Source organism: Grus americana, chromosome 18, assembly GCF_028858705.1.
Source record: "Grus americana isolate bGruAme1 chromosome 18, bGruAme1.mat, whole genome shotgun sequence".
In the NCBI taxonomy this organism is placed as follows: domain Eukaryota; kingdom Metazoa; phylum Chordata; class Aves; order Gruiformes; family Gruidae; genus Grus; species Grus americana.
Window position 1 is genome coordinate 11,402,659 of NC_072869.1, and position 23,421 is coordinate 11,426,079.

At 49.3% G+C, this 23,421-nt stretch overlaps 2 protein-coding genes across 2 annotated transcripts; both read right to left on the reverse strand.

Moving 5' to 3' along the window:
• Positions 1-829: 829 nt before the first annotated feature.
• Positions 830-14,105, reverse strand: FBXW10B (F-box and WD repeat domain containing 10B). Its single transcript, XM_054847019.1, has 14 exons — positions 13,978-14,105; positions 12,429-12,596; positions 11,118-11,327; positions 10,891-11,018; positions 9,750-9,872; positions 9,088-9,200; positions 8,440-8,643; positions 7,312-7,433; positions 6,615-6,763; positions 5,556-5,698; positions 4,696-4,854; positions 3,539-3,808; positions 2,431-2,607; positions 830-928 (listed from the first exon to the last, which is right to left on the reverse strand). Exons 2-14 carry the CDS (start codon positions 12,433-12,435, stop codon positions 916-918), a joined length of 1,818 nt encoding a protein of 605 aa, XP_054702994.1. The 5' UTR covers positions 12,436-12,596; positions 13,978-14,105; the 3' UTR covers positions 830-915.
• Positions 14,106-16,920: 2,815 nt separating this feature from the next.
• Positions 16,921-21,972, reverse strand: LOC129214595 (cytochrome P450 2C5-like). The gene is made up of 9 exons (XM_054846503.1): positions 21,712-21,972; positions 21,026-21,188; positions 20,505-20,654; positions 19,665-19,825; positions 19,314-19,490; positions 19,069-19,210; positions 18,473-18,660; positions 17,675-17,816; positions 16,921-17,472 (listed from the first exon to the last, which is right to left on the reverse strand). The coding sequence occupies exons 1-9, from the start codon at positions 21,886-21,888 to the stop codon at positions 17,282-17,284; spliced, it is 1,491 nt and encodes a 496-aa protein (XP_054702478.1). The 5' UTR covers positions 21,889-21,972; the 3' UTR covers positions 16,921-17,281.
• Positions 21,973-23,421: the final 1,449 nt, after the last annotated feature.

The window sequence follows — 23,421 nt, forward strand, 5'->3', positions numbered from 1 at the left end:
TGCTCAGCTGGACACCAGAATCCTCAGACACCGGTTGTTTGTTGGACTGAGGGATTACCTCAGATAAATGCGTTAAACCCAAGTTCAGGAGCAGCTATTTTCCCCTCCCCAGTAAAAGAGTTTGTAGATAGACCTTTAATTTTCCTTAACCAGGCCTTCTTGCATGCTTTTTGCTGATCTTCTATGAGCTTTATCTGCTGTGCCCGATACTGAGCTACAGCAGCTGCCTCATCCGCCTCCTTCTGTTTTCCTGTCAGAAGCCTGAACCCTGTGTCACTCCGGGAAGGGTCTGCAGCAGACAGAGAAAAAGGGTTTTTTCTCCTGGAAACCGCTTCATTTTTCATTTGTGTAATCATCACATGTGTTGATTTGATCAGTTCAGAAGAAGCTGTAAAGGGATCAATAAGCTGAACCCCATCTTCAGGGAGAGGAATGACTTTACCACGACCACTGTGAGCTTTCTTCTCTTGCAGCAAACCACAAGTCGTCTTGGGACGTACAACGGAGGGAGCAGGGATGGAGGAAATCACAGTGGGTCTGTGCAAAGAGTTTTTCAGCTTGAGCTGCAGCGTTTTGGTTTCAAAGGGTGTAGAAATTCTTTTCATAGTCAGAGAATCACTGTGCAATCTCACACGTTGGAGCTGGACTGTCTGATCCTTTTTGTGTTGCAGGGGGGGTTTGTATATTCGCACCTTTTCAGGGTGGTGTTGCTGATGTTCCCACGCTTCCCTGACTTTTGCAGGGCCCTTAACACTGGAGCTGACCGGGGCTGACTTGCAGGCGTTCTGCAGCATGCTGACAGTTAGGAGGAACTTGTCAGGGGACATTGGACAACTTGGACCTCTTCTCTTTTCATGCTGCAAAGCGGCTTCTGCTCTGTCAGGATGTGCAGGTGCATGGAGAGAAGGGCCACGTTCAGATTTGCCATCTGTTTCCAAAAATAAAATACAGTTGCAGTTGAGGATAGGTTTTTTGTGATCGCTGAGTAAGACCAAGGATGGATGCTGGATTGACAGGCACAGGGACAGTCCAAGCGTCTCTACAGAACAGGCAGCGTAGGAAGCTACAAGCCAACAGTGCCCAGTTCGGTTTGCTCATCCTTAGCCTCACCAATGACACTGCCAGCACCAGAGGTAACTCTGGCTTGGTTGACTGAGAAGTGTTCATTGCCACAGCCTGTATGGGTCAAACTGACATCAGATTCTGTAACATACATTGTATTTGTGTGTGGATGGCTTGGCACCCACCTTGTTTGAAACCACGGTTTCTGAAAGGAATGGAGGTTCCCCACCACCTCTTCCCACACACCCTTTCTTGTCCTACACTTTGTGCTTTGGGAAAGGGGCTCAAGACAAGTCAGTTCCTCATAGAAATCTTGGAAGGAGCCAAGATCTGAGAACCAGTTTGAACTGTTGCTACTCAGAGCTGCATTTGAATTGGAAATCACAAGACGTGGCTCATAGCCTAGCTCTGCTGCCTCAAGGGATGTAGGGCATGACCTCTGCGTGTGACAGACACCAAGACGGATTGCGTGATTATGCCCTTGACTAAGGACTAGATGGGGATTATGACACAGACTAAGACATAGCAATTTGTTTGTCACTTTGCAGTGTCACGCCGTTTGTGTATCATTGCTTAGCAATACAATTCTGTTTTCCCAAACTGGTTAACTGAAACTTCCACCCTCTGGAAACGTATTTCAGAGAATGTTAGGTTACAGTGCAGAAAGGCAGAATACAGCAAAACGAACTAATGGAAATTACTGCTTGTTCCTCACTCACAGAATTTAGAGCTGTTTAATCTGCACACAGGTTTGACCCTGCATCTTGGTTACAAACACCAGGAGTTTGGGGTTAGAGGCTTTCGATTGGTACAGCTCTTCTGAAGTAAGATTTCAGAGCAAGTCTTAAACTTTAAGATCTCAACAGATTCTGAATATAAAACCTGAGAAAAATTAACTGGAGACAAATGCCATATGGCCACAGACCATGTTTGTGATCTCGGCACTATCTCATTTTCAAGTTTCAGGTTGCCACGTCGTTGCTGGCTGAGACAATTTACTTATCTTAAACAATTTTCTGAGTTACTGCTATTGATTAAATACCAACTACTTGAATAAATTTTGTGCACCATTCTCCTACACCTGTTGAAGAAATCAAAAAATAGAATAAGGATACAGTAAAAGCCCTAGATACCAGAGAACTAGGCTTTTCAGCTAGAGCTGATCACTCGTCCTATTTCTTTGATTGATCTAAAGCAGCTTCCGTAGCCATCGCAGGCTCTGCAGGTGATCTGTTTTACCCCTGCAAATCTTTCCTCCAGAATGGGCCTGTCATCTAGAGATCCTTACCTTTTGTTTAATCTGTTCATTTATCTTAGGTGCACTCATTTGAGGAATTACTGTCCTACCTAGCTGCCAAGAGTCCTTACCGGTACCTGCCAGGATTCTTGCGGAACATGCTCTCGCTGAGTTTCCTGAGGCAAAGGCATGGTGGTGTTCCATGCCAGGAATGAAAAACTTTTTCTGCCGCTCTGCCTGAATACGAAAAGTCTTTTCCATCTGGAGAAAAGACCACTGTTGCTGGCAGGCTGCTGCTTTCATCAGAGCTAGAAAACAGAAGAAAAAGTGATCTCAACTTCACTGGTGTTAAACTTCTTTATGTTAAATAAAATCTTCATAGCTGATGAATTTCAAGTCTTTGGTTACTGTTTTGCCTCTTACTACAGCTTCTAAAGCTCTAGGTATTAGAAATAATCCAAAGATACAAGATTAGCAGAGAACCTCACAGAATTCAAAGATGGCAGCAAATGTTGATTTTTTTTAAAAAATATTAAGTATGTATACACAACCCATACTTTTTTGCCACTAAAATGAAAATATAGTGCACTCCCTGTTTGTTTCTTGTTTCTATAAACTCTACATCTTTTACCAAGTAAAGTTGCATCAAGGAGGTTAGCATCTGATGGCCTAAACAGCATGAAAACTTTCTTAGCCCATCAGTTCATCTGCAATATATGGCTTGATTGTAGAGCTGAGAGATTTGTGATACATACTGTATTAAATAACTGATGATTTTTTTTAAAAAAACCCCTCACATCACAATGTTACAATTTAAAAGGTGCCTGCTTATTGTGCAGTTGCATTTCCCAGTGATGGCAGATCCTGACTGCAGATGTCCTATGACTTTCTAGAGTATTTTCTAATAAATAATTCAAGCACTGAATCAGCAGCTTGTTTCTGTGCATGCCAGCTGTAAGAATACGAATAATACTACTGATTTCGCTATTACTCAGTTGGAAAATGACAGTGCCTGTCCTGACAAAAGTGTTGAATTTATACCAAGCATTTCTAAAAAGGTAGAAAGGTTTTACAAAAGCATAGAAATTACAGAACCATTGAAATGCAACAGCACATCTACCAGACTGTGCTTTAAAAAAGCAGAGAGTCTGTATATTGATCAGGATGAAGGCAGTGGGTACTTAAAACTCTTTCTAACTCATTTTAGAAAGTGATGACAGAGTATTTTAAAGGCTGTACGTAGTACTTTGAGACATTCCACAGCCTTTCGGTGACCGGCAGCGGATCCAGTAAGACAGCATGAGCTGGTCAGCATCTTGCGTCTCCAGAGCGAGCGGGTGCATCCGGCCGATGTCGTGGCGTTTCGTTTGCCGAAGCGCTGTTCTGCTTGAAGCCCCCTTGTGCTGGTTTTTCTTCCTCACCATCTCTCGGTCAGCATCTAAGGTATAGTCCCACCCGACATCCTCAAACTGGAACGTCAACAGACTTGTTGGTGAATTGATCACCATCCTGGAGAAGGGAAGTAAAAGCTGTTGAAGTACAGATATCACTAACACAGCAGTTATTACCCAAGGGGCCGTTTGCTTCTGTGCAATATAAAACCCGAGGGCGCTTAAATAGATCCAAGATAACCATCACTTGTTGGAGGAAACATAGCAATTAGTCCCATCAATCAGACGCTGTACATTTTAACTCATGCTCATGTACAAGGTCTACAGGGCTCTTTTCATTCAGCTCTATGGCAAAATTAGTTTTAAAATAATTAGCATGAAGATTGCCAACAGTGGACTGAGCTAGATCAGTGCCATGCCAAAAGAGACTGGAGATACCATATTATTAGGGACATTTAAACCGAAATTGGAGGGTGTACCAGGTCTGGTTGGGATGGAGTTAATTTTCTTCACAGCAGCTCATATATTGTGTTTTAGAGTTGTGATCAAACCAGCATTGATGACACCAGCATGTTAGCCATGGCTTGCACAGGAGCTGGGAAGTACCTTGTGTTTAGAGGTGCAGAAGAGAAGGAGCCTGGAAGGATTTTCCATGATTGGCTTTTTATAAAGAGACAGTAGGTCAGGGAACAGGTAAAGGCTTTGTCAGGCCTTGGCTTGATTCTCCAACTTCTTAAGAGATTTCGGTTCTGAATTCAACTTTACAGTTGGGTCTATATCTTAAGTTGTATAGAAACAGGAAAGTTTAGATTGCTGAATGAACTAAGCAAATCTCTTTTCAGCCCTTGTTAACAAAAACAAGTTATTGGAGTAGTCAATAAGCAGTAGAGCCCTTTAAAACTTATCTGTGAGAAGGACAGTAAAAGAAAAAATACACAGTTCTTTAAATTACAAGGTAAGCTACCTAATTTGGTTCTGAGGCTGATTGCAGCCATCATCACCAACCTGTTTTCCGCAACATAGAAAGAAGATATGGGGTCCCCTCTGCTGTTGGCCATCAACACTTTCAGGCAGCTTCCAGTCAGGAAGTTAAAGATGCGAATCTTTCCATCAGCACAGCCGCTGATGACTCGGAGATAGAGGAACTCCAGAGACAGGACTTCCCTGAAAACACGACACGTCTGTGTTGGTACATTCATTGTGCTTTCACAGGAAGATGTGATCAACTACCTCTTTTGTCTTGGAGGAGATGCAGAGGTCTGCCTCCATCAACAGGCCAAAGAAAGAGGCTCATTGAGATATTTAAAAGGCCTAGTAGTGAAGTCCATCCCTCCATGTCCAAACCAACCAACGCAGTGCATCCTCAGAGCAACTGGTGTGGTTATGGCCTGCTGTGTTTAAAATTTCATTTTTATGTCTAGGATAGTAAATGGAAACAATAGGATGCTACAGTTTTCACAGTTCTAATAAGCAATTAAAGTATTAGAAAATTAACATACAGTTGGTCAGGTTCACCATGTAACTGACACAGACAGGATCTTTTCTTGACCAGGCAGCCCAATACCCTTTTGCATACAGGTTGGGATCCTTAAAATATCAGACTACGCACTCCCAGTCTGAAGTCACCCCTGTTTGTGAACAAGTGGTTGCATATTTGCATTTTAGGTTGTTATAGGTCTCAACTGGCAAACACTGGTGGTGACCACGTAGTGCCTGACACCGTTTTAAAGACAAAGATTGTTGAGAGTGGGGATATTTCAAGTCCTAAGACTGATAATTAAAGCATTTTGTATTTCTATAAGGAAGACATTTTCTTTACAGATCTAGTGGACTCTCAAACACAAATTGAAACACCCGATTCCTACTTAGGGTGACGGAAAGCTATTAGGCATCTCTTAAGGTTTCCCAACATGCTCCATCCCAGGACATATCCATCGGTGCTTCCTGTGATGAGGTGCCACTGATCAAAGGACAAGCACTTAACTGGGCCTTGGTGCCCCTCTAATGTCTGCAAAGTAAAGAAATAGGTGCAACACAGTCAGCAATCTGGATGTAAATATGTCAAGATACCTTATGGCATTCACAATAGCAGCCTCATATACTATATTGTAGTTTTATATTAACACCCAATAATATACCAATACCCCCTAGGGATAACTGTGGTAGTTTTATAGTCACTTACAGGAAATATTCAGGGCTAGTTGCTGATGGTGAGCTACTGGCATGGAATTAGCATCCATTTCCCATCTTGATTACATGTGCTAAATAGACATTACTGCACCGAGACGTGGCTGTTCACCCAGGAGAGAAGAGCGCAGACTGCCCCGGCTGTAGTGGAAGGGACAACCACAAACTCAGCTCAGCTGGAGCTGGGATGTCTTGTATCCAAGGTGCATCTCAATTAGCAACTCTCTTCCCCACAGGCAGGAAGAGCTTCCCTCCTCTCAGATGTGGACTAATGCGAGTTCTGGACACCTACTGAGGTAATTAGCAGAGTCTGGCCTCAATCTTTAAATTGCAGAGCAGCTGTCCAACTGCTTTGGATAAACGAACTGTTACCAGTTCTGAGAGCAAGTTTCATATTTTGGGCTAATGGATGATACCTCCACCCCCAGAAGCCGTTAGTCAAGCCCTCCCGCCCTCTTCCCAGGCGTCTACAGGAGCAGAGATGCATGTATCTGCAGAGAACAAGTAATGACGGGGAATCAAACTCTGGGTTAAAACTGATGGTCGTTTGAAAATTGGTTTTATATTATTTGCTTATGAATATTCCTGCATTTTTTTTCAGTTAAGACTGCTTTTGGTTTGGGTTTTGGGGGATTCTTTTTTTTATAAAACCTTTTTTGCTTTTGCCAAAGACATGATAAACCAGCACAGAAGATTCTTGACCATTTAGCACAAAATCATCCGCCTAAGAAACTTACTTTGATCAGCGTGCCCGTATCAGCGCACCAGACTTTCACCAGCCCCCGGTCGCACCCACTGACCACACGGGTGCCATCCATTTTAACTACCCAAACAGCACCAGAGTGCTTCAGGGTCTTGAGACATTTCCCACTCTCAAGGTTCCACACTGAGCAAAGGGCAAAGGGGAGAAATATTAAAAATATAAAATGTCCCAATGATAAGTTTTGCCAAGTACAACGTGAATTGTAAGATACTATTGGAACTACAGTTGCACCTCGTACCTGCAGCTCTGTGCATAAGCCAAGTGTTGACTTAAAAAGTATCATTGCATGGTAAAAATTTTAAATGCAAAGTCCAGCAAATAGCTCATCCTTTTTGTCCTTATTCTATAAGCTAATAAGGAAACCTCTGGCAAAGCTGGACATTGATACCGCTTTCCCATGAGTTAGTCCGTCCCTACTGCCAAAGCCATTAAAACTGAATAAAAGGAGAAATAATGGGAGTTTATTCGATGACACAGACACCTTTGTGTGCACATGTGTCCATGGCTTAGGCCGTTCTGGAAGCAAAAATATGAGACGCTAAAATTCACCCTTCAATTTATAGACTTACTTTGATACTCGCACACTGTGTGTGTCACACTCATCAACTCCCAAGTGCTCTGCCCATTCTCACTACTATTTGCCTTTGGGAACCCCTCCTCCTGGCTCTCACCTTTCACCGCCCCGTCTCTGGCTCCCGACACAAACAGCTCTTCATGTAAATCCAAGCAGGTGATTGTCCCGCAGTGACCATTAAAGATTTTCATGCACGCACCACTGTATATATTCCAGCATCTACAAAGGACCGACAGAAAAGTCAATACAGTGATTAACTTAATTGACGGCTTATTAATTTTACTTATTATTTCCTCCTTAGCAGGCCCAGCTTTTCTCCCATACACAGCGAGTACATACATACAGAGTCATTCCACTAAGGTGTTGGAGGATTTGGAGTGACCATCAGGCTTAGTATTAAATTTTTACCAATATACTTTGTTCTTCTACCTCCGGACTGCCTGGAAACGTGCGGCTAGATTTCACCTTTGGCATGGTTACCTTCAATTAACCTTAAAATGTAGAACTTTATCTGCAAAGTTGTTTGTTTATTGGCTGTGTCAAGATGATTTCTGTTGACTTTATCTGGAGAACGCAAGCACTGGGTTAAACAAACAGACCTTTTGGAGTGGGGAAGAGCAGGGAGAACAGAGCCAGAATTGGTGTAAACTCTTTCCCTTTTTGTTAAGTGCTGCCTTTAACAAAGTTGTGAAATTGCCATGCCAGAGCCGGACAACCTGCTGTTTAGCTTCTCACCCCTCATCATGATACTCTTGATTTAGTGCTAAATAAGATTTAGAGCTGATCATCTCCACCCACCTCTTGTTTCAGGGTGCAGTACCTGGAAAGGAGCAGCCGTACAGCAGGTACCAGGGTGTTAAGCCCACTTAATTAAGATATCATGGACAAACCCGGCCTCAGTGAACTCAACGCTGACCTTAGCAAGGCCAGAATATCACTGCAGGAGCCCATGGGAAACATAGCTGGTGTTTTAAGATACAGTGATGCACAGATTTTTCTAAAGTATCTTCCTGTTTTATCATTCAGGACTGGGTGACACTGGGAAACAGGAGCTGTCCTATGTGAGCAGGGGATGTCTTTCCTTACCTGCTGTCCTTTCTTCATTACTCTAGGAATCCTCCTTCCCATTGCTTTCATTAAAGATGGGGTGGAAGGATTAAGGTTTAATTTTCCCTGTATTTTCCAAGGGGTTGATATCCCGGGGCACAGTCCCCGTGCTGCTCACCGGATGCCAAGATCAAAGCCCGCACTGAGAACGAACCCTTTCTTCTCATTGAGGAACAGTGCTTTGATGCTCCCAGCGTGGCCAGAAAGCAGAGGCGGCACTTCTTTCATTCTTGACATACCAAGAAGCCTCACTTTTCGGTCTGCAGCGCCAATGGCTACCAAGTTTCCGCCGCTGTAATGGATTATTCTGCTTCGGTCCAATCTGGATAAGAAACGGTGACTGAGATGAGCTTTAGCCAGCTAACAAGGTACAACAGGTCTGAGATTGTAACAGGCATTTCTCTGATGCGCAAAGGTCCTCGTTGAGTAAGCTGATGGGCAACGTGCTTATGCAGGTGAATCCTTTGCAGGACAAGGATCCCCAGTTCTGCATAGCCATGTTTGCATCTGGAGGGTAAGCTTAAAGAGGGGAGAGGGCTCCTGCCAGCCCCATATCCCTCACGATACACTGGATCGCTGACTCTTATGCCTTTAAAAATACCTTACCTTGGTATCTTCATAAATAACTGGATTTGACGCTGAGGATTTCTTAATACTCATGCCAAGACACCTTTCTCCAGCCATGCATTCCCACAGAAGGATTGCAAGGAACAGGATAGGTTTTTGGAAGCCATTGGTTGGCCCTACAGATGGGCAGTCTACTCACTGGTCTATGAGGACACGAATATTATAGGAGCCACAGAAGACATTTCTCTCTTCCAGCTGAATCGTGTCAGTTTGCAGATCATGATAGGCTGCCTGCAGATTGTCTTCCTCCTCCTGATAGAAAGAGAAACAGGGATATATAAGTCGGGTAGGGGGGAATGCGGCATTATTCCATAGCATTAAAGGTATCAGCTCAGTCCCCACTATAGTGATGCGACCAACAGAACCAGAAAGTGTTGGTAAGGAACACCCACAGTGCAGGAACTTCATGGTTAGTGCAGGAAGAAGGGTTGTTCCCATGCCACATTCCATGGCAAATGGAAGACCTTGCCAGCTGCACCCTTTATTCTTTGGTGAAAAGGCCATGCCCTCATGATGCTGCCCAGCCTTGCCAGCACCTCTGGCCTCAAGGCTATTTGTGCGACTGGGGGGACACATTAGGTCAAGGCCAAGTTCAGGGATGCAGGCTCCCTCCCATGCAACAACGGGCTGAGCAAGCATTGGTTCTTACGAATTGCTCTTGATGGTGCAAGCCAGAAGCAGGAGTGGGAGAAGAACAAAGCAACCCCTAATTCAGTCCTGTCTTCCAAGACCACCATGTCCTCCTTCCTCCCCAAACGCTGAAATGCAGGATCCACAGAAAGCAAACAACTTCCAACATACCGTTGTTTTACTTCCCCAGCTTTGGCCTTCCACTTCAATGACATCGCCCTCTTCATTTAACTGCGGAATTGTCACATCCACTCTTTTAGCATAGTTTGGAACTGCTCCTCTAGGGCACAACCCCTGCAATAAACCAGTAGAGGCGACACAGTCACCGCAGAGCCCACGCACACGAAGGGTGCTGCTCGTGTCTTGGTGCTTCGGCATCTCCATGGGATGCTGAAGTTACATGCAAAGCTGAGATGCACACGTGGGCTTGCTGTTCTTGTTTAAGAGACCTGGCTTGCATTTACTGCTTTGCTGGTATAAGATTTAACTTCTTGTGAAAAAAATAATTGCTTTTTATTTTTTCGCAGACTCTAGTCTTAAGCTTTTAATAAGCCACAAAACTCCCATTTCAACAGAAAAAAATTCAAAGTGCATCTCATCTTTGGTGAGCACTCCATTGATTCAGAATCCAAACGCACCAAGATGATAGGCTCTCAAAACATCTTTATCAATATCTAAGATTCATTTTTAATGTGTGAAACCTGCCATTAAGCCTTCTGTGAATGCTAGCACAGAGCTGAGATTTCCATGCTCTCTTCACAAATTGAAGCACAAAAAGACCCCTAACTTTGTCTCTTTGGGGATTTACCTTTACACTTAGCCTGGTTTACAGCAGGTCTGTACTAACCAGGACAAGCCTTTCCTGGTTTAAAGTTCTGCTTTACTGTGCCCAACCACCAGCTCTGACTTCTCACAATGAAACCTAGCATTTCCATCTTCCAATGTGGAACAAGTAAAGCTTATTTTGGATTTGCCTTAGGGAGCCACTGTAGCTCTGCCCAATTTCGCCTCGTTCCTGGAAGTCCAGTATTTGCATTTGTGACCAAACTGTTTTCTAGATCACAAGAATGCCTTGATCCACTTTTAGAGTTGCAGGTTCTCTAGAGGTCAGTAAAGGCTATTCTGTTGTGCTTACTTGTGACAGTATGAACATCTAACCTGGCTTACCTCTGCAGATGGAAGGAGGAGGAACAGGGTGAAGTTGGGAGGTGGCCTCTAGTACAAGCATCTCCATCTAATGGCTTGGGCAGTAGCAGAAAACCATCATTTTTTTTTGAAGTGCAGAATAATTGCAGAAACCCAGGCATCATACCTGCAAATACAGGATCTTCTCCTGTACTACACTTTGACACACACGTTCCCTCTTGACTTCTTTGGCCAGAAAAGCCCAGCATCTACTCACGGCAGCACATACACTGAGGGATTTCTGGTCCAAAAACCCTGAGGAATTAAGAGGACAGAGTTGCTAACCCCTATCCACATAGAGATCATCCATGACCCTTAGGGGAAAACATCCTTGGAAAATCAGAGCAGCTTTACCCAGGATATACATGGCCAGGTGAGGTGGCAGACAGCGAATGAAGTCCTTGGATTGGTTGGCAGTAGAGGGTGACTGAAGAGACACAGGAACCACAGTGTCATCCTGATCAGCTACGGACATAACAGACGAGACATCCTCTGCATCAGGACCCTCCTGCAATAGGCGCTCGGTGTTTTGGGGCCAGAAGCACACCGCTGGTGGTTGACCGCCTATAAGACAGAAGAATTAAGTCTTGTAAGCACTTGTTAATAGCCACCAAAGCTCAAGACTGTTAGTAATGCGCTGCAAGAGTTGGTTGACTTTAATCTGACTCTTCTGCTAATCCCTCGGGTATTGTCCCGTTTAAAGGAAAATGGTGCAAACACTCAGTGTCTTGCAGGACAGTTCACGCCAGCGGGGTTTGAGGGCAGGTGTGTGGAGTGACAACCCTTCCCCTCACCACTGCCCTGAAGGGTAGCGAGGGCTCTTTGCGGCTGGAAAAAATCAAGTGATCCAAAGCGCCACGGGAGACCCTGGGAAAGCTTGGTGGGGACGCAGCGTGACAGCAAACAAGGTACTTTGCTTCCTCCACCTCTATCTACAGCAGTCACCACCATGGGAAGGTGTCTGTCCCGGACTAAGGGGGAACATCAAAACAACCTCATGCCAAGGACATAGCCCTTCTCTCCTGAAAAGGGCAGAAAACCTTCTCTTCCTTCAGCCTTAGATTTTCTTCAGTAGAGAAGTGACTTGGGTTATGACATTGCAGAAGGAAAGAAAGGGGGATAAATTTCTGTTGTCCTCCAGATAACGGAAGCGTAAACACAGCTAAGGTCCTTCTCACATCAGCAGGTTCTGCTGGTGTCTGCATACGCCTCCAGCATCTTTGCCAAACTTCACCCTCCCCCCCAGTGTAAGGCTTTGCTTCATTTTAGGTGCGACACCAGCCACAGCGTTACATTTTGGAATTCAGGTTGAACTGGCAGAACACAAACCTGCCAGAATAACATCTCAATCCACGCCATCCTCAACCAGCAAAAGGAGACACAGTGTCTTTCGTCTCGTCACTAAGAGCATCCTGTCAGCACCTTGGCAAGCTTGGGTAGTGACCCGGAGCAAAGACAAGCACCTGTGGAATGGCATCACCTCCTCCTGCATGGCACTTCTCCGAACTTTTCAGCTAATTATTGCCATGGTCTGCCATGCTTTTTTTTTCCTCCTCAAAGTGACCCAAAGCCAAATTGTTCCTAGGCAGTACCAGTTGTTAGTGCCCTGGTGTGAAACACCATAGATTCCACCCCCCAAGTATTAAGTACTCGATTTAATCATACCCATCATACTAAGTTGGCTGGTTCCTGCAGATGAGGTTTTACTCTCAAGGGCTCCAGAAGTGCAAGCAGACCACAGTAGAAGTCAAATCTGGGCATTGGGCTGAGGACAAATGTCTTCCTTGAAACTGCTTTGGCATTTAGCAGATGATCCATCTACATCTTCTTCCTCTGGAAGAATTAAGCAAAGAGTTAATCCTTGCAATCACAGTAGGCTTCTTAGAGCTGAACTAGGGGACTGCAGAAGTTAGAAGAGTATATGAAGCATCTAATAAGTAAATTATGCTATATTGTTTATTCCACCCCTTCTAGCTATGCAGAATTAGCCCCTTCAGCACTTTCTTTAGTATGGTTTTCATGACTTAAAACATTCAATTCACAACCACCCATCCTGAGATGCATTGCCCAAAGAAATCATGAGGAAGTTGTTTTTTTCATTACATTGTTGTCAGCTATATTCCTCTTCCCTTGATGATCCCCTCCTTTTCAGGGTTACTGCACACTGGGGCACACATACAGGCTGGCACTGGGGCAGAGCTGGGCCAGGATAAGACTGCTGGGTCCGAGTCCCCTCTGGCTCCTGCTGCCAGAACACCCCATTCCCTCCACAACCTGAGCTCGCCCCCGGCTTTGCCCACTCATTTCCTGCAGCTGGAAGGATCAGAGACTTAAAAGATAGCAGATTTGCAGTATTAACCAGCAGGTTAATAGCATGAGGCAAATCAAGCTACAATTAATAGTCACGTTGGTTGGGCTGCTGCTTTGGGCACTTACCCTTTGTACTGCCCGCCCAGGGAATTTTGCCACATGCAATAAGATACCCACTAGAGGAGAACAGCCCTGGGAGGTGGCAGACTGCTGCAGGTGACAGAAGGGAAACCAGCTGGGTGATGTTACCCACATCTTACATCACCCCTGCACCACAGCACATGTACCCCTGGGGTACATAGCCTGGACGTCTCTTCCAGCTGTGGGCTGGCCCAGAGCACTCCCCGAGAAAGCTCGGTGGCAGATCTTCATCTCCAGGACAAACAGCTAAGGGTGACCGCAGCACTCCATGTTCCCAGGGGACACGAAGTACACCCACAAACAGATGATAATCCCAGTCCCACCACACTGCAAACAGCAGCTCCTTCCCCAGACAAGGAAGAACGCTGACGTGGGCTGCATGCTCTTTCTCTCTACCAAAATGGCGCTCAGTAGCTATCACCCTTCAGGGACGGGTCTGTTAAAACCCATCCACACTGTGTGACGTCATAGATGACGTCCTCCTGGACAGCGCACGTACAGTTGCTTTCAGTTCGTGTTAAGTTCAGCCACTTTGGAAGCCTCAGGGGAGAAAAAAAGAGGATTTTTGCAGCTCAGGGGGATCCGGCACAGCCCCAGCAAGGCGGTATCTGCCTTTCCCACACCGATAGCCTCAACAGCCACCAAAGGTGAAACCACCGTGGCATCAGCACCCCAAATATCTCACCCCACAGGCCTGGCTGCCCCCGATCTGAGGGGTTCGGTCCGCTGCTTTCCGCCTGATAAACGGTAAATGAAGCATCACCTGAGATTGTTCTGTGTCCCAGCATCCCCGCGCCCGGGCACGGACAAGACCGTTTGTCCCCGGGTCCCACGCACAGCCGGTGATGCCGGGGCGGCCACCGGTACCGCCACCAGCCCCGGGGATCCCGCAGCCCCGGCCCCGCTGACCTGCCCCCGGCTGGGCTGCTCCTCCCCACCGCCCGCCCATCCCCGCCGCGTCGCGGCTGCTAGGAGACACCCGGTACCGTAACGCTCCGAGCGCCCTGCCGTATTGCTGCGAAGAGCCGCCAAAGGGCACCCGGCGGGTTTCGGGGTGGCTCTGCCCAGGGAGCGGGGTGGGAGCCCGCAGGCGGGGCAGGGGCACGGGCACTGCAGAGCCCCCGGAGCACAAGGCAGCTGGGAAGTGAAGCAAACGGCTGTAAAAGGGCCCGGGGAAATGGGAGCATCATCAGCCTTCAGGCACCGCAGCGTTTGGGATGTTTAGACACAGATGCCCAGAGGCAGTAAGCGTAAGCTGGACAGTGCTGGTCCAGGGGGTGTTTGGGAAGAGATTGTGCAAAGATGCTTCACAATCTGCTTGCTTTGGTCAAACACATTATTTTTACTTAGGCTCCTGAGTCTCAAGCTTCCCCAGGTTGAAAAAACCCCAAACGAAACCCCACAAAAAACCTCATTTAGTCATCTACTGAGTCAAAACTGCGCATAGAATAGGAGTAAAGGCTGGTTCATCCATCATTTGGGAGAAGGTAGGTAGATTATCTAGGTCATAAAAAACCTTTTGATGAGACGACAGAGCATTGCAGAGCACAATAAACTCCTGCCTCCCCAGGACTCCCCCTTGGCCCCCGCAGGCAGGGGCACACGTGCATTAGGGCAGCAGGGTCACATACCTGGGTCTCGCTCTGTGCGCGGCAGGTTTGGGGCTTTCGCCGTGCCAGTTTGGCTCTTGCACTGACTGGGCAGGAGCGGAAGAGACAGCGCTGGATGGGAACACGGCGATCTCTGCCCTGCAGAGAGGTCAGCGCTGCTGGTGCGGTGGTTTCAAGTTTGGTGCTTGTAAAACAGACACGCTGTGCGAAGCTGGCAGCCCTTCAGGCTCAGGCACCCAAGGTGCCATCCCACGCACGTCCCCATGGTCACGTTTGGCGTGCAGGATTCTAACACAACTCTTTGGAACAATGAGCAGAGAGAAGCGGGGCTCCAGCCTCAGCAATTCTTCTCCAGCACAGGGTTGTTTTCCTGCCACAAAGAGCTACTTAGACCAAATCCACCCCTTTTCACCAGATCCAAACCCAGTTACAGGCTGCCTCTGGGTGCTTGCTTGTTTAATCAAATTAAAGCATGGAGAGATCACAACCCTTCCCAGAGATGCCTCTCACTCCCTGTGCACAGAAACACTCCTCTTACGGTGGTATCTAGGAAACAATCTTTTACAAAATGGTCCATTTGGGATGGCAGCACCCAGCACCAAGAAACTGCCATCCCAGGGTGAGGAAGCCCCCAGCATCCCCCATCCCACCTACCACCAGGAGGGCTCCGGAGGGAGCAGCCACTTCTGCCCAGGGCAGGCTCCCTGCCACCCCCTCTCTCCATGTTTGCAAGCACCCCAACAAGGCAATATCCACCAAAACCAGCCCTGAGACCCTCATGCAACCCCCATTCCCTCTCAGCCTTCACAGAAACCCCAAGCCCTGCTGCTGAGACAGCACCCCCCGCAGCAAGCCGAGCCCCCTGCGCAGGGAGCACACCCCACACCGCCAGCTGCTCTCTGATAACCCCCAGAGTGAGTTTACCAGCCGCACATGAGCACACAGAGCTGAACTGGCACCTGAGGATGTTTGCTAGAGATAAATATTGACATGAAGGACCTCAGAGCAGCACAGCCAGCTGCTGAGATAGCAAGCTTATTTTTTTTTTAATTTTTTTTTTTTTTTTAATCTGTTCTGCTCTCCCACATACTCCTCCTGAGCTCCAACTCCTCTGTGCTGCAGCTCAGCCCTTTTATTGGAAACCTCTGCTCCTTCCCCAGCTGAAGTCATTTCGGTGCTGCTAGAGCTCGGGTGGCTCTGCCTGTCCCTGGTGCAGGCAGGGCTGCCTGCCTGGGGAGTCCTCCCTGTGGCCAGAGCCATGGGGATTAGTGTTTCGAAGCAAGCAATAAATTCCAGAGATGTGTGAGATTCATTTGAAGATTAAATGAAGGCAAATCAGCTAAAACAAACTGAGTATTTTCCAGGCTCAGTCTGTTCCGGGACACACAAAAACCTGGGAAAGGTGAAGACACCCCAGGAACAGATGCAGTCCTGTATCTGGGAGGTGGGCACTGGGAAGAACTGGATGCAATGGGAAACATACTGGTCTTCCAAGGCCCAGGGACACCCCCAGCTGCCCACCGGTGGAAGGGGGAGCTCAGGCCATCGCTGAGGCTGGGCAGGGTGGGCATGTGTCTGGGTCATTTTTCCCATGCACAGGCATTTAAAGAAAAATCTCTTTTCTTTAAAATCTCTGTTTTGGAGCAGAGGCTGGAGTGTGCAAGTGATTCCCTCTTCGTACAGGGGTGGTTAAGGCAGCGCCAGCACAGAAGATGTATGGAGCACCCTGAGGAGGAAGCAGTGACTTTGGTGGCAAAATACTTCTTGCTTCCCAAGCACGGCACCCCCCGCGCCTCATTTTTTAACCTTATGATGTTAAAACCCCTAAAGGGCGTCCACAAGGGTTCCACCCCTGTGCGGGGACGGCAGCGAGCGCCATTTGCAGTGTAGTGGACTTTGTATAATGCTGGAGGGTACAGAGAGGGGACAAAGCAGGGAAGCAGAAGTATTAGGTCCCCCCAACTTGTCACCTAGGCTGTCGTGGCTGGCTCACACACCATCTGTGAAGGGCAAGGAAGCCAGACCTTCACTGCCCTGACATTGGGAGGCACCGCAAGTGTCCCTATAAACACCAGCATCCAGTTGTGATGGTTATTTTTATTGCAGAAGCACTCAACCTCTCACCAAAATGAGGGACACCCAGCTGAGTTGAGCCCGGGGAGCCACAGGCAGCCCTGCCACAAGGAGCTAGAGGTTCAGCCAGAGCCAGTAGATATGGGAGGAGGAAAACCAGTGCTATCTTCCTCGTATTACTGGGATGCAAAGGGGAAGGGTTGGGAGCCAGGATGCCCATGGAGCTGGTGGCAGAGATGCCTGGCAGATCTCCGAGGAGAAGCTCGAAGCCATCCTCCTGCTTGGCGGCTGATGCTGTAGAGCTCATGGTTGCACGGCTTGCTCTGATTTTGGAAGAAGCAAAGGCACCTGGAAGACCCCTTCCTTCTCCCCACTGCTCTTTGCTTAAGAGGACGCCGGGCGCCGTATAGCGAAGAAAGTGCCTGGTATCGCCCTCCTCTCTATCTCAATCCATAGGGAGAATAAATCCATCTCGTACGTGACGGCGAGCTGGAAGGTGAAGCTCTGCAGCAGCGTGGTGAGGAAAAGGAAGAGCTCGATGCGGGCCAGCGCCTCTCCTGGGCACATCCGCTTCCCTGGGGGCACAGAAAGGGCAGGGTCAGCACCAGGCTGATGGCCTCATCCAGCATTTGGGGGGAAAAAGGGCATAAAAGGATATCGAGAAAGTTCATTAAGGGTGTAACTTTGGTGGGAATTGATATTCACACTGACGGTCCCAGAGCGGAGCCGCTGCAGGCAGGGTGCTGGCAAAGGCAGCGTGCAGGGCTGCACACTGACCTGCCGAGAAAGCCATGAAGGCTTCGCGCTTCCTGAACTCGCCCTTCTCATCCATGAAGTGGCCTGGGTAGACTTCTTCGGGGTTCTCCCATTGGGTTGGATCCATATGCACGGAAGAAAATACCGGAATAACAGTTGTGTCCTGCGGGAGAGGGACAGGGTGGGGGAGCAAAGAGGGACATCAGTGTCATGGCATAGGGCTCTGCGGAGCTGAATGTGCACACCCCAATGCCCACCCTGATGTCTGTGGACTGGAGCGATGGCTCTGTGCCAGGCAGGGACAACTAACATGGGGCTCCACTGTCCTCGTGGTCCTGCCAGTCTCTGTGCAGCTTATGAGACAGAAATTACTGAGTTATTCCCATTAATTCACGTTAAAATGCCTCTCTCTGCACAAAGTCCAAAGGAGGAAGGTGTTTCTTCAAGGTAGATATTGTACAAAATGCTTGCAATCAAACCTGGACCGGTGGCCATCCCCAGATCTACTGAGGAGGTGGGGGCTGGCTTGGTCCCCAGCTCAGGCTCCCAGCGCCAGCAGCCCTGCACATCTCCGTGGTGGGAAGAGGTGCTTTCCAGGACTGGCAAAGGACATGGGTGTGTGGGCAGAACTGGCAACAGCATTCACCTCCCTCTACTCCTCCGCTAAAAGGTTATCTCCATCTCCTCCCACTGAGGGTTGTGAAAGACCCAGGACCTTCAGGAGTGAGCAAACAGTCTAGGGGCAAAGGCGAATCTCATTCAAGCCCTCCTGCCACCCCTCCCCTCAGGGACGCAGGGAGTCCAGGGCCATGATGTCACCTTGGGGATGGTGTGGCCCCTGAACACGACGTCCTGAGTCGTCATCCGCGGGAAGTTCTCAACACGGGTCTTGTGGAAGCGCTGCAGCTCATGGATCACCGCATTGGTGTATGGCATCTTCAGCTTGTCCTCCATGCTGGGAGCACGGCTGGTGCCCACCACCGCATCAATCTCCTCTTGGACCTTAGCTGGGGAAAAGGCAAGTGCGGAGCTGCAGTGCTTGCTGTGATTTCTTACTGCCTTATCCTAGAACCAAAGGCTGATCTAGCAGAGAGGGAGGAACCTGGCGTAATCCCTTGTTGTGACTAGAAATAGGGTCTCTGTCCGCATAACTCCCCGGATCAGGCAGGTTCAAGGCATCTCTCGTGGACCAGCCTGGGGCCATCTGCACAGGCAGGGACAGGGAAAAGGGAGCAGGTACCCAGATCCCTCTGGCCTGTGTGACTGTGTCTGATGGCTCTTACCCTTGGGTGGTCCACGCAGGATGATTTTGGTCTCCCCTCAAATGGGAGCCAGCAGGGCTGAGACTCTGTCTGCGCTTTGCTGCACTGTGACCTCCTCAGGCACAGGGAGCAGACGCATTTTGCTGCCCTCACCTTGAATATGGGGGTATTTCGCCAGTATCAAGAGGAAGAAGACCAGGCTGTTGCTAGTGGTCACTGTCCCAGCACCAAAGAGGTTGAATACTGACATAACCAAGTCTTCATTGCTGTACATGTTCTCCGGGCTGCTCTTCTCCTGCAAGGATACAGTGGGGAGGGGATTCAGTACCATTGGGGTGATTTTCCAGGCTGCAGCCAGGACTGGAGGGCAGCCCTCACCCCCTTTGCACCACCTCTACCTTCTCTGCTTTCATAAGGAAACAGTCAATGTAGTCCCGGGGGCAGCTGGGATCCAGCGTCAGCTTGTGAATCTCCACTTTTTGTCGGATGTAGTCCTTCAGCTTCTCACACTCAGCCAGGGCTTTCCTGTGTGGCCCCGGGAGGTGGTGCATGATGTTGGGGAAGGTGTTGTAGACCTGTGGATGGAGGAGGCACAGGAGAGCTTAAGTGCCTGGATGGAGCCGCCTACACCTTCCCTCAAAGCCATGCTGTCCCATCAAAGCCAAGGAGCATCCCTTGATCGCCCCAGTGCATCGGACATGAGGGTGCTGAGCACAGCAAGGGTGCTTTAGCACAGCGAGGATGCCTACCGTGGCAATGGGGGAGAGGAAGAAGCTGGTGTAATTCCCAATCACGTTCAGTAGCTCCAGAAAGACTGTGTCGCTATAGCTGTAACGGCTCCCAAAGACAACCGAGCAGATCACGTTGGCAACTGCGTGTCTGAACATCGTAATTGGCTCGAAGGCATTTCCTGCAGCCACAGAATAGGCAAGAAAGGTAACAAAAAGTCAACATTTTACCTGCTTCAACATAGAAAATGCCCTTCCTCCCCCTTTCAGCCGCTGTCCCTTGAGCTCTGAGCCCTGGTCAGGACTGAGGCACCTCTAGGCACTTTGGGCTCCTGCTGACATGCCTTGGGGATTTGGGGGGCTGCAGAACATCTCCCTGCAGTGACCGGCCCCTCGCCAGCACCACACATCAGAGGCAGAGGAGCCAGTGTACGACTGAGCCTACATCTCCTCTTCTATTCAGGAAGCCCCAGAAGAGGTGGTGGCACTGGCAGCAGCTCAGTTTTGTCAGAGAGGAAGACATCACCCTGATAACCTCCTTGTCACCAGAGCAGTATGTTTTTCTTGTGTTCTCAATGCCATGCGCTTTAGTTTCCTATTTCTGTTCTTTGGGCATGAAATGTTCCTCGGTGGTCCCCCACTATGTGCATCACTTCAGGAGCAGGATCTCCCACCCTAGCCTTTAAGCCATGACCACACCACATCACCTCTTTGGGTGGGATGGGACTAGGTCTAAGCCCTCTCTCTGCAAGGATCATCCACACCAGCCATTGCAAACAGCTCTGGGGACCACACATCCCATGAGGCTGTTGTGTGTCCTCCACCTGCCCTGGGGACGAGGGTGGACAGGACCCATGTCACCTTTAAGTTTTGTCAGCAGCTCCACCAGGTGCTGGGCCTCCTTCTGCACCCGCTGCGACATGGAGTTCTTCCCCATCCCAAAGTCCCGCAGGGTGCTGAGCGTGAACCTCCGCAGCTCCCGCCACTTCTTCTCATTGTTGGAGATAAAACCTGGAGGGAAGCAGTGAAGACCACTCAGCTGCCCACCCCGCCGCTCCTCCCCAAGAACAGAGGACCCTGCTCTGAGCCCAGCTGAGGAGCAGTAGGGCACTGAGCCAGAAGACAACCCTGGTGTGTGCGCAACATCCTTGAAAGGCTGAGAATCTGTACAGAAACTCACAACAAAGCTGGAACTGGCTAACAGGAATTAATGTTGTCCTCGGACAAGAGGTTTAATAGATGGAGGGGTTTGCTGAGTGGGAAATGAGTACTGAGGTCTTGGGTGTTGAGTCCTTCACTAGACTTGAGCATGGCCAGCTGCAGTTGGGGACTTTCTGCTCACCCAGGTAGCAATAGTGTCTAGAAGAAATCCAGATGCCTACCATAGTCTTTTGATAGCTGCATCGCAAGGGGTATTTCAGGTCTCCCTCCAAACTCCTCGGAGTGGCCCAGCAGAGCATCCTTCACCACCTCGTACCCGCAGAGCACCACCACTGGCTTCAGCCCCAGCCAGATGGTGAAGATGGGGCCGTATGTTCTGCTCAGCTGTGGGAGGACAGGAACGCTGCGGTGAACGAGGGTCCCACACCCCAGTCATTAGTTTAATTTTAAAGTAATTTTAAAGTAAGTCTCATGGACACAACAGCGGTGAATGCACAAGCAGGGAGGGGAAGCGCCACTCCCACCCCAGCACTGTCCCCAGGGGTTTCTGATCCTGCTGCTACTTTGGGGGTTCAGGGCATCATCTCCAGGAAGCAGCTCTGGCTGGGGGCAGTGCCGCAGCCCGGAGAGGGATTAGTGTCAGCACCGTGGGTCCCTTACAGGAGCAGAAAGACTTCAATAACAGCATTGATTATGCTCCCAGTTGCAAGGATTTGGGCAATTCCAGCAGAGCAGGACAAAAGGGAGGGGGAAAAGAGAAAAGAAAGGTGGGAAAAGAGAAAAGAAAGGTGGGAAAAGAGTCGCCTGCACAATTCCTGTTTTATTTTGACTTGGGACATTCCTGCTTTCTCTCCTGCTGCCCTGCTGGGGCTGGGAGCAGGTCTGGCACCACCAGCTCCTCTCTTACCTTGTCATAGGTCCTGTAGAGGGGCAGGACATCCTTCTGCCATAGGTTGCCCAGAATGGGCCATGGGGCCGGTCCCGGAGGCAGCTGGCTTCTCTTCCTGTCAATTCTCCAGATCAGGAACCACAGGATGGAGAGGAGGAAGAGGGTAATGAGCAACCCGGCCGATCCACCATCCATCCTCACCCTGTGCCACCGAGCAGAGAAAATAAAATCAAGAAATTCCCTCTCCAAGGAGAAAATGACAACCAAGCAGTGAGCAGAGAGGAGCCAAAACCTGCTGCCTCTGCCTTTCCTTGTGCTCTATATAGGCACAGCCCTCCCCACATCCCCGGGGTCGTCCTTGCCTGTCCCCTCACTGCTCCCTGGGCGGTCAGTGACACGGAAATGCTGGTTTCTCTCGGCCAAGCGTGTACCTGGCACCGCTGTGTTGTAACACGGATCTCAAAGAGCTGACACGGGGCACTGGAAGCATTGCAAAACTCTGCGGGCGTGCAGGGGGAGGTAGCGACTCTCCCCTCGCCGCGTTGCTAAGTCACTTTTTGCTCAGTGCTCCCTTTTGGTGGCATATGATGGAAGAAGATGTCACCGTCCTGGCAAAACCTTGCATGTCACCCCTAGGTCATTGCTCCTTTTGTCGTTGCCTTGTTTACCAGTGCAGTGACCCAGGAGGAGATGGAAACCGAGGTGGCCCAGGAGCAGGGCACATGCGGCTGGTCAGGTACCTGTTGGGTTTAGGTTAGGTGACGATTTTCCATCAAACTCCTTTCTGATGGAAAATGGGTTGGCCCTGGAAAAAACAACAGTTTTATTCTGAAATATTTTGGGGTACCACTTGGGTTTTGGAGGAACATCTCAACCCAAGGTGTTGCCGTTGTTGCAGGCATAGGGTTGACTCTTCCCCGGGCTCCTCCAGCCTCCTCAGGGCTCCTCCGATGCTTTTGAACATCTCGCTCTGAACACCAGCACATCTGGCTGCACACGAGCACATCTGGCACTGGCTCAGCCACCACACCTCTGGTTGAGAGCGCTCGCAGCCGTTGGCTGAACGAGCTGGTCACTAGCCAGTTCCCAGCAAAGGGTATGAATTCTCCTGGAGGAGAGGGCTGGGGGAAAAGAGGGAGGAGGTTTGATTTCATGCCAGTCTCCGCCGTGGAAGGAGACCCTCAGCAGAGGACATTGAATGTTACTCCTCGGGAGGAGCCTGGGTGATAACACCCAGAGCAGGGCAGCATCCCCTGGCATCCATCCCTGGATGGAGGGCAGAGCCAGGACTGCGTTTGGGCTGGGCTGATGGAAACAGCCAGCACCTCTGCGCTTGCAGCTGTTTTTGGCCACGTAGCAGGGCAGTTTGCAGGTGTCAGGCCAGGGATGCTCGATGCCACCGGCCGGGCTCATCCCAGCTGGGCTCTGGGGGATGTTCTCTGTGGCCGCGGTGCGATTCCTTACACATACACACCAAATCTCTCTGAAATCACCAAAAGCAACTGGCAATGAACCTCCTGCAGCCCTGGGGTTGTTCCATTCCAATATTTTGAATTTCCGCCCCCCCTGCCCCTTGCTGTGGAGGAGCCCGAAGGGGCTCCTGCCTGCCCCAGCACCCCAAACACACTCCGCAGAAGTGGCTTTGGAGGGGGAAGAGGGTCATGGCAGCTGGAGGGGCAGCCCCACAGCCCGGTGCCAGGACCCACTCAGCTCCGTAGCTGAGACCCA